The 11319-nt window shown below is 48.2% G+C and overlaps 1 protein-coding gene across 1 annotated transcript; it reads left to right on the top strand.

Annotated features, from left to right (window-relative positions):
- The first annotated feature begins 6743 nt into the window (after nt 1-6743).
- On the top strand, nt 6744-8863 carry LOC306982720 (tripartite motif-containing protein 16-like). Its single transcript, XM_079583185.1, has one exon. It carries the CDS (start codon nt 6822-6824, stop codon nt 8682-8684), a length of 1863 nt encoding a protein of 620 aa, XP_079439311.1. The 5' UTR covers nt 6744-6821; the 3' UTR covers nt 8685-8863.
- Nucleotides 8864-11319: the final 2456 nt, after the last annotated feature.

The raw sequence follows: 11319 nt of genomic DNA, 5'->3' as shown, positions 1-11319 counted from the left end.
AGACGACACATGTGCACGGTCTGTGTTAACATGTTATTTAGATTACACCACATCCCCCTGACTGAACTTAGGCTGACCCGTCTTAACTGTAACACAAAATAAGTCTTTCATTTCCTGACATACAAACTGAGGGCCGTCTGTGATCAGAATCTTTGCTTTTCCATGATGTGCAAATATGAATTTCAAATGCACAATGACGTTGACAGAGCGAGCTGGGCTGAGCTCTATATACCTAGAGAAGTATTCCACTAGAAACTGATAGTTTTTCTCACCTGACTTCTGCCATGGTCTCTCTGGTAAATCTGTGGGCATTCAAGGCTCTTTTACGTTGACTCTTTCCTGTATGCACTGTCTGTTCAAGTTCACTGATTTGGTTAAACCTGGTCACCACACTGACGGGGGAGCTCTCTGTACTTCACCACACCCTGGTGACCCTCGTGTATCTTGTCCTAAACTGACTCTCATGTTAGCAGTGGCCCTCAGTAATAGTCCAGAGCGGCTCTCAGGCCAGTCGTGTGTAACCTATACGTTATTCTATTGAGTAGTTACTTAGAGTATCAAATATTAAGAAACTGGGCTAGATCAGAAGTTCTAAATTCGGCTCTAGGAATGGAGTTATGAAGACTGAACGCAAGATTACGTTTAAGTGGTACCAAATAATATATTGTGATAAATAGGAAAAATAAACAAACATGTGTAACAAACAATATTCGAATGGCCATTCACACATTTCACAGTGCATCAATTCTCAATATGTACAATATTTACACTCCAAATTCTTCTTTCTACCAACGATGGTATTAAGGCAACAAGTGGAAAAGTTCATACGGCCCCACAACTTCCACGTTGGGGTGGCAAAGTCCAGGGGGTTTGGTGAGGGGAAGTAACAGTTTGTAAAAGGACCGCGATGAACGGGTTGCGATGTTGGCGACCAAAAGAAACAAAAATAGAGAGGGCGGCTGCTGAGGAGCCTCCTACCAGCCCGGGGTTCGGTTGGGTGAATTCAGTTCAGCTCATTCAGTTCATTTGGATACAGGTTCAACGTTTCAAACAGGCTCTAGCTCGGGCTCTAAGCTCGCCATCCAACCTGGCCTGCGTAAAAGGACAGGACCAGTTAAGTTTCTAGTGCGCACAAATACATTCAATACTAAATGTTAAATATCAAGTATCAAAATAGCTAAACATTTTCCTTATTGTACAATAGATTGATTCAATGCCTAAATTAGAATAGAAAATACAATAATTGTTCTATTAAAATATTCATCACTCTAATAATCTCAAAATGTAAACACCGCATCCACAAATAAGGTGCGTAGCAGACACAGTGGTTGACTGGACTGCATCGTAAAGTGCCTCACACATCAAAACATTAACCGTATGCTAAAGAAGCGGCAGTACATTCATGATAACACAACTCAGTGATACCATTTCACTTAGTTATATTCGGAGAAACGGGCACGTGAATGCCAAGCGCTCCCTTGAAAACAAATGCAGCGGCTCGGCTACGAAAAGCTACAGACGCGACTTACCAATTCCGCAGATAAACGCAAGCACAAACACTCCCGCGCGACGACCCACGGCTCCGGTAGTCGGCTCCTACAGTTCAACATATTTGCATTTCAGTGTAGAAGACTGATTCATGATTAACGCGTAAAACAAACACATGCCTGCAGCAACCTCATACAGCGTCTCCCTCTCGCTCTTACCGGTAGCTACCCACTACCGGCTATTATGCTAGTCTGAAGACAGCGCTAGGTCACGTGACCATGTGACGCAATGACGCACACGTAACGTAAACGCACGTAACATAGACGGACAACAAACAGAAAGGATATAAGGATATTTAATAGGGTTTTGTCACCCGGGTTACACGTGCTTCACCGCTCCTTGTGACTGGTGCGATCTGACCTTCTGCTCAGCACCTCATGACCTCAGAACAGGTCTGTCAGACTGAAGCTGCTCCTGAAGATCTGCCAGGTATTTACTGCTTGTAGGAGACCCTCTAGGACTGATTCAAGGTAAACATGAGTGTCCTCCATAAGATCAGTGAGAGGAACACTGTTAGTAAGCGTGAGAGTGTGTCAGCTGTGGTGAGACTTTTACCAGGGATGTGCTTCATTGTGTACGAGTACCTCATGAAGCACATACGGAATCTCTGTATCCACAGACTGTCCTCCAGAAGACTCAGTAGCAGCTTGTGGTTGGTCTCGATTTCAAACTGAAGGACTAGAACAAAGTCATCAAACCTCTCGCAGGCCCACGGATGAGCCAGCGCTCGTTTTTCCAGCTGGACGTAGCGCTGATCTGTAGGTGTCAGTGATCGGGAAGCAGAAGCAATTGGTGACCACACTCTTTCTGTAGCATGACTGCCAACTGCCCGGTGCCGTGCCATTGGTCCGACAACCCATTAGTCCGACATCTCATTGTTCTGTAAATGTCCCATTGAGCAGAGGTGCCATTAGTCCGACATCTCTAACCATCTCTACCCTGGAGTAGAGAGCCATATACAACCATGGGCCTAACCTTAAGGTCAGTGGACTCTTGCCTAAACCTAATTTTATTTTCCAACCCCTACTCAATGGGACTTTTTTCTGAATAATGAGACGTTGGACTAATGGGCCGATCTTCTGTGGGTTATTCGGGTCGTAGAGCACAGGAGCAGAAGACAGTTCTTGTTTGACGCCTTTTGCTGGTCGTGCCCCAGTAACATGTTCTTGATTGAAAGTGAGTCCCTCAGTGGTTTGTCCTTTTCAGAAAGGTTTGGAATAAACTTCCCAAGTGGAGTCGCCATTCTGAGAAAGCTCCTGAGCTCACTCACGCACTTGGCTCTTTCACGTCCTGAACAGCTGGAGTTTTGTCTGGATCAGGACTCCTTCCATTTGCTCAAACTCACACTGTGACATGTTAAATGTGGACGGCAGGCGGTCTTGTGTCATCTCCTCTACGGTGGATCCCCAGACCAGGATATCGTCCGTCACCATCATCTTTTGAAAAAGATTGGTCGCACTGGGAACACCAGATACTAAATGGTCTGGGGGTTCACACATGACGACTGAGAACCGTAACACACTACTGTCTGACAAACAGCTGATGTTTATAACAGGTCTTTCCTTCTACGGCTTCAAAAATCAGAAAATACAGGCCTGTGTTTGTGAACGTGGGAAACATGAGCGTCTCCCGATTGGTCCACAGTGTCATGTGATCACTGCTGCTGCTGCTGCGAGCCTTAACTTGGCTATAGTTCTGTCCAAATGGAGATAAACGTCAGCGACACAGAGATGGGACGTATTTCTTTGGATTTAAGGAAAGGAGATGGATCATCAGCCATGAGGCGGAGGAGGTGGAGGAGGTGGAGGAGGTGGAGGAGGCAGAGGAGGCGGAGGAGGTGGAGGAGGTGGAGGAGGTGGAGGAGATGGAGGAGGTGAAGGAGAGAAGAATCTGGAAAGTCCGTCTCGTGCACCCAGCAAACTCTGTGGCTGAAATGTAGCTGGAAAAGGTGTTTCTGGTGAACGTTTGCTGATATAAATTTTTGCTGTGGCCATGAAGAAGGTGAAGAAGGTGAAGGAGGTGTTTGTGTCGCTGTTTTAACGGAGAAATGTAAAAGGAGTTGTTTTTCTGTCTTTATCTCACTCTGCCATTGGCCGTTGTTTTCTGTGTGTTCACTTTGGGTCAAATCACCCACGTTTCTCCTGTTCTTCCAAAATCAAACATGATTGATTTCCTGCGACTGGAGTCTAGTCGCGTCTTTCTGCCGCCCACACTACACGAGTCAAACGCCAGTCCAGTCCTGACCCCCCCCCCTCACAAACTACGAGACCCGACTCTGTGACTGCCTCCGACTTTAGACTCGACTCCAGAAGACTCGGCCGACTGAGAATTACAGCAAAGTCGGGCATAAAAGTCGTGGAGTGTGAGCTGAGATTCAGGCTACATCCATCCGTCGTCCCCCATGTGCACTCTCACTCATCCTGGCCTATTGTACATGTTTTAGTGGTAGGGGAAACCCTGAACCCTGGGGGGGCTGTCTGAATGCAGGGTTGTCAGAATAAGGGGTCGACATCACGGACAGAAAGCACAGAAATAACACTGCGCACATTAGCGATTCGTATCTTTGCCCAATTTGTAGAGGTTTTCTTGCAGGCGTTCTCGTGGTAATACGGCGTATACCTCTGTGTAATGTATCTACACCGGGTTGTCCCAAATATTTCTGGCTGGAACCCCACAATTGACACGTAAACAACTCGGGACCCCCATTGTATGAAGTCAGTAACTCTTACGCTACTTTAGGGAAGAACAACATTTTAAAATCCACTTAACCTCTTAACTCCCACCGGAACATGTTTTCTCCAAATTCTCCAAATCTAAAAGCTTCTTCAAAACAGCGGCAAAAAACGAGAAGAAAATGAGGATGAAAACGCAACAAAAAAGTGACCAAAATCCAGCGAAAAAAGACAAAAATCCAGTAAAAATGTAACAAAAATCCAGCAGAAAAAAGACAAAAATCCAGCAGAAAAAAGACAAAAATCCAGCAAAAAAGTGAAAAAAATCCAGCAGAAAAAAGACAAAAATCCAGCGAAAAAAAGACAAAAATCCAGCAGAAAAGACAAAAATGCTCCAATAAAGTAACAAAAAAGTCAGAAAAAGTGCAATAAAAAAGTGACAAAAACACATAAGGGAAATAAAAAGTGACAACAATGGCAAAGAGGAGAGAATGCATTTGGTTTTGGCGGGTGGTACGAGGTTGATATGTATCGAAACAGTTTATTTTGAATAATTATACTAAGAACAGTAGCATTCTTCTTTTTGTTTCATCTTGAAATCACCGGCTACATCCTTCTCGACTGCAAATACCGCAAGAGTCCAACGGCTTCCACCTTCTTCAGTGATGTCTTTGGCCGCCCTTTTAGCTTTAGTCACGTTTTAGTCATTTCTGAATGTGACAGTTTTAGTGAAGTTTCATTATAAAAGAGTATTAAAGGTCAGAGAATGTTTTTGTAGAAGGTTCATAATGTTATCTTAGGTTAAGTCTTTTACAGTTTTGTTTCTTATAGTAAGACAGAAGGACCGGAAATGAACCGAAAACTAAACCTTCTGTCTTACTATAAGAAACAAAACTGTACTTGGGCTGTTTGCTTCACCTGCAGCGTCTCCTGAACACTTGTTATTCTGAGACACAAAGGGGGTGTTTCTGTATAAATGATCCACTCGGCTGCAGATCCATTTTCTCGTTGATTGAGTTTGAATTGAAAAGGCGTCGCGTGGACAGGGGAGCAGCCGAGCACGGACGACATGAATCCATCGTCACGTTACAGAGGAACCACAGGGCCCGGGCTGGAGCTGAGAGGCGTGAGGAGGAGCAGAGGGAGGGGCCAGCGGCGCAGACTGGCCGCCACACTCCTGTCTGTCTGCCTCAAAGTCTCAAAGTGACGATCAGAGGACAAGGAGACGCTTTTGGGGAAACAATGACATTCATGACTTTTGTGGAGGAATCTGCCAAAGCTAATACAGCCTGACAACCTCCATCCACATTTTCAATACTTGGTTCAATTGAGCCCCCCCTGTAGGGTCTCCCACGCTGCTGCGAGTGCTCGAATTATTTCGAACTGCACAACAGTCTGGGGACCATAACCCAATATTTTCACATGGATTTGGGACCAATCACAGAACGATGACGAGCTATTCGATATTCGGAAGCTTGTAGTTTATTTACAGATCCAACGTGACAGCAGCGACTCCATCTTTGGATCAAGCTTTTAGACCGTGTTCTAAATACTTAAGCTGAAAGTTTACAGCGGGCACATCCTACGTGATCTGATACGATGATATGATTGGCTATGGCTACGAGCAGACGCACATGAGAGACATTCAGCACAATAAACGGCTCTGGACGATCGTAAACCACACCTCTCCTACCAGAACATGAACTGGTGTCCCCAGACTAAACATCACTTCTGTCCGAGCTTCAGGGTGAGACAAAGAGTGGTTCAGAGAGACTCTGAGAGACAAACAGGCCTGGTTAATCATAACCAACTGCAGGAGGCGCGTTGGGGCTGGTGCAGCTCCTCCACGACCCGACAATGGACAGGTGGAAGAAGATGGATAGTGGAGTTGAATTAAATTAATTTGTTGAAACATGCTATTAACACTTTTGAGTTCTGACTTATGGTTGGTGAACATACAATCTTTTAGTCTCATAAGATTCTTCGACGTCACATTGAAGACGTGGGGATTGTAAAATCAGGAGCCTCGTCTCCACTGAGAGATGGGAGAGAATCAGCTGCGACCGAAGCACAAGCAAAGTGAGTGATTTAAAGTTTTTAATGAGTTCATAATGGTGTATCATGTTTTTAATCATGTGCCACATTTACAATCATTTTGCACAACTGCAAATCAAACTAATGGAATACGAAAAAAAAAAAAAAAAACATTTTAAGGCAAGAATTCAGTTTTCTAATATATAATTCCATGTTTACAATCAGCCTCTGCCTATAGAACAAAGAAAAAAGGTAGTTAGTGACTTAGTGCCCAAAGGTTTGACTCATTACCTGTCATGTGTCAGGCTGGACTCGCCTCCAGATGGCGCCAGCTCTAAACTATAAACACCCACTGCTCTGCTTTGGTTCTTTCTTTTACCGCCCCCACACGCCAGACTTTGCCTAAACTTGATTTGTAGATTTGTTTGTGTGAGACATAAACATGTCTGAGCCGTGACTCATCAGTTTCCTGCCCCTCCCTCTGTCAGACTCAGCCTCGCTCTGAGCTTCCTGGTTCCTCCTCCTCTCACACACTCTCTAAAGTCACACTCTGTTGTCGACAGAGAAATGGCGCAGAAAGCCGTGGACCAAGAGGACTTTTGGTGTCCCATCTGTTTGGATCTACTGAAGGATCCAGTGACTGTTCCCTGTGGACACAGCTACTGCATGAAGTGTGTGAAGAACCACTGGGACCAAGAGGACGAGAAGCATGTTTACAGCTGTCCTGAATGCAGACAGAGCTTCAGCTCCAGGCCAGTGCTGCTCAAAAACATCATGTTAGCAGGTGTAGTGGAGCGGCTGAAGAAGCCTGGCCTCACAGCGCCCCCTGCTGACCGCTGCTATGCTGGAGCTCAGGATGTGCCCTGTGACGTCTGCACTGGGAGGAAGCTGAAAGCCGTCAAGTCCTGTCTGCAGTGTGTGGCCTCCTACTGTGAGGGCCACCTCCAGCCTCATTATGAAGCTGCAGCGCTTCAGAAACACCAGCTGGTGGCGCCCTCTGACAAACTGCAGGAAAACATCTGCTCTCAACACGACGAAGTGAAGAAGATGTTCTGCCGCACCGACCAGCAGCTCATCTGCTACCTCTGCTCTGTGGAGCAACACAAGGGCCACGACATGGTGTCCTCGGCCTTGGAGAGAGCCCAGAGGCAGGAACAGCTGCTCCAGAGCCTCCAGCTCAAAGAGACAGACCTGAAGAGGCTCCAGCAGGAGGCCCAGGACATCAGCCGCTCTGCCCAGACAGCAGTGCAGCGCAGTGGGGACAGCTTCACAGAGATGGCCCTTCTCCTGGAGAAAAGACGCTCTGAAGTGGAGCAGCAGATCCGCTCCGAGGAGCAAACCCAACTGAAACAAGTCCAAGAGCTTCAGGACCAACTGCAGCGGGACGTGACTGAGCTGAAGAGGAACATCTCTGAGCTGGACCAGTTTCTACAGCTCTGTCCTTCACTGTCCACAGACTCACAGAGGACAGAGATTCAGACAGGGCCCCCCCGCTGCTTCGAGAAGGTGACCAGAGCCGTGTCAGAGCTCAGGGACAAACTAAAGCTCAGTCTGGAGGAGGGACTGACCAACGTCACACTGGCTCTGAGAGGAACACCATCTGAACCGACCAACGTCACACAGGCTCTGAGAGGAACACCATCTGAACCCACCAACGTCACCCTGGCTCTGAGAGGAACACCATCTGAACCCACCAACGTCACACTGGCTCTGAGAGGAACACCATCTGAACCCACCAACGTCACCCTGGCTCTGAGAGGAACACCATCTGAACCCACCAACGTCACACTGGCTCTGAGAGGAACACCATCTGAACCCACCACCGTCTCACTGGCTCTGAGAGGAACACCATCTGAACCCACCACCAGAGAGGACTTCTTACAGTATTGGACAGAGATCACTCTGGACCCAAACACAGCACAGACACGTCTGAAACTGACTGATGGAAACAGAAGAGCAACATTAATGAGTGAAGATCAGAGATATCCTGATCATCAGGACAGATTCAGTCGGTATCTTCAGGTCATGAGCAGAGAGAGTCTGACGGGCCGCTGTTACTGGGAGGTGGAGTGGAGGAGCGGGATAGGGGTTCGTTTAGCCGTTTCATATAGAGACATTCAGAGGAAAAACTCTAATGACAGTGTATTTGGAGACAATGAGAAATCCTGGGTCGTAGACTGCAGCAGTATCTTTAAACGTTATTCATTTGGTTTTAACTCAGTCCGGTCCGATGTCTCAGGTCCGTTCTCGTCCAGAATCGGGGTTTACCTGGACCACGGTGCAGGGGCTCTGTCGTTTTACAGCGTTCAGAACCAAACCATGACCCTCCTCCACAGAGTCCAGACCAGGTTCTCTCAGCCGCTCCACGCTGGAGTCAAGTTTATCTGGGGGATATCTGGAGCCTCTGCTCATTTCCCCAAACTAAAGTAGCAGCTTTTCTCTTCAGGTTCAGATCGTCCTTGTGTCTCGTATTGAACTAATACTGAAGGTTTTTTCTATAATAATATTTGTTTGTCAGACGTGGACATTGTTCTGAATTCTAATCTGCTGCTCCTCACTCACGCTCAGGGGCAGATGTGTTTTACAAACACTTTGAATCAAACCTTCAATTAAAGCCACAATAAGAAAAACTGAGCTGGAAAAAAAACTCTTCAGTTTCTATTGAACTGAACTGTTCCATCTTCAGCCATTGACGTCATTAAACGTCATTTCCACTTCCTTTAATACCATTGTTTGTTCTTGTGATTGTAACGATTTACTGCAGAAACTGATTTATCATTTAAACACAGATTATAATTGTGTTTTATGTTTTTTTATAGAATGATTTGGGTCGAGGGATTTGCTTTAAATTGTGCAGAATTCATAATCTTTCCTTTGTAACTTTAAAATATTCATCAATAAAGTCACAAATCTTTCCTCCCTTGTCTTTCCTGCGCTCATTCATTCACAAATACTGACATGTTTGGTATCCACATGTAGTTAGACGCTGATATGGTCATTTCCTTTGTGGGAGACGGAAGCCGCTAAAGACGGGAGGAACATACCGAGGGAAGATACATTTCCTTTGGGGGGCTGACCTCTCGTACATACATAAATATTATTACTTTTTAAATATTTGGACCCAAGTCAAAAAAATGTGCTACCGTTGTGGCCCCGTGACTTCAGACTGACATACTTTCAGACTCTTTATTTCACCATGAGGTCACGTTTACCGAGTTTCGGCGCCCCGTCCATTCGACGCTCTGTCCATTCGACGCTTCGTCCATTCGACGCCTCGCCCTGTCCATTCGACGCTTCGTCCATTCGACGCCTCGTCCTTTCGACGCTTCGTCCATTCGACGCCTCGTCCATTCGACGCTTCGTCCATTCGACGCCTCGTCCTTTCGACGCTTCGTCCATTCGACGCTTCGTCCATTCGACGCCTCGTCCATTCGACGCTTCGTCCATTCGACGCTTCGTCCATTCGACGCTTCGTCCATTCGACGCCTCGTCCATTCGACGCCTCGTCCATTCAATGCTTCGTCTTTTCGACGCTTCGTCCATTCGACGCCTCGTCCATTCGACGCCTCGTCCATTCAACGCTTCGTCCTTTCGACGCTTCGTCCTTTCGACGCTTCGTCCATTCGACGCTTCGTCCATTCGACGCCTCGTCCATTCAATGCTTCGTCTTTTCGACGCTTCGTCCATTCGACGCCTCGTCCATTCGACGCCTCGTCCATTCAATGCTTCGTCTTTTCGACGCTTCGTCCATTCGACGCCTCGTCCATTCGACGCCTCGTCCATTCAACGCTTCGTCCTTTCGACGCTTCGTCCATTCGACGCTTCGTCCATTCGACGCCTCGTCCATCCGACGCCTCGTCCATTCGGCGCCTCGTCCATTCGACGCTTCGTCCATTCGACGCCTCGTCCTTTCGACGCTTCGTCCATTCGACGCCTCGTCCATCCGACGCCTCGTCCATTCGACGCCTCGTCCTTTCGACACTTCGTCCATTCGACGCTTCGTCCATTCGACGCTTCGTCCATTCGACGCCTCGTCCATCCGACGCCTCGTCCATTCGGCGCCTCGTCCATTCGACGCTTCGTCCATTCGACGCCTCGTCCATTCGACGCTTCGTCCATTCGACGCTTCGTCCATTCGACGCTTCGTCCATTCGACGCCTCGTCCATTCGACGCTTCGTCCATTCGACGCTTCGTCCATTCGACGCTTCGTCCATTCGACGCCTCGTCCATCCGACGCCTCGTCCATTCGGCGCCTCGTCCATTCGACGCTTCGTCCATTCGACGCTTCGTCCATTCGACGCCTCGTCCATCCGACGCCTCGTCCATTCGACGCCTCGTCCTTTCGACGCTTCGTCCATTCGACGCCTCGTCCATCCGACGCCTCGTCCATTCGACGCCTCGTCCTTTCGACGCTTCGTCCATTCGACGCTTCGTCCATTCGACACTTCGTCCATTCGACGCTTCGTCCATTCGACGCCTCGTCCTTTCGACGCTTCGTCCATTCGACGCCTCGTCCATTCGGCGCCTCGTCCATTCGACACTTCGTCCATTCGACGCTTCGTCCATTCGGCGCCTCGTCCATTCGGCGCCTCGTCCATTCGACGCCTCGTCCTTTCGACGCTTCGTCCATTCGACGCCTCGTCCATCCGACGCCTCGTCCATTCGACGCCTCGTCCTTTCGACGCTTCGTCCATTCGACGCTTCGTCCATTCGACACTTCGTCCATTCGACGCTTCGTCCATTCGACGCCTCGTCCTTTCGACGCTTCGTCCATTCGACGCCTCGTCCATTCGACGCCTCGTCCATTCGACGCTTCGTCCATTCGACGCCTCGTCCATTCGACGCTTCGTCCATTCGACACTTCGTCCATTCGACGCTTCGTCCATTCGACGCCTCGTCCTTTCGACGCCTCGTCCATTCGGCGCCTCGTCCATTCGACGCCTCGTCCATTCGACGCTTCGTCCATTCGACGCTCTGTCCATTCGACGCTTCGTCCATTCGACGCCTCGCCCTGTCCATTCGACGCTTCGTCCATTCGACGCCTCGTCCTTTCGACGCTTCGTC

This window comes from Gobius niger (assembly GCF_951799975.1).
Source record: "Gobius niger genome assembly, contig: SCAFFOLD_35, whole genome shotgun sequence".
Taxonomy (NCBI): domain Eukaryota; kingdom Metazoa; phylum Chordata; class Actinopteri; order Gobiiformes; family Gobiidae; genus Gobius; species Gobius niger.
Note: the sequence above shows the minus strand (reverse complement) of the source record. Positions and strands in the feature narration are given on the sequence as shown.

Coding starts and splice junctions, on each gene's coding strand:
- LOC306982720 (XM_079583185.1), top strand. CDS start 6,822: ATGGCGCAGAAAGCCGTGGACCAAGAGGACTTTTGGTGTCCCATCTGT.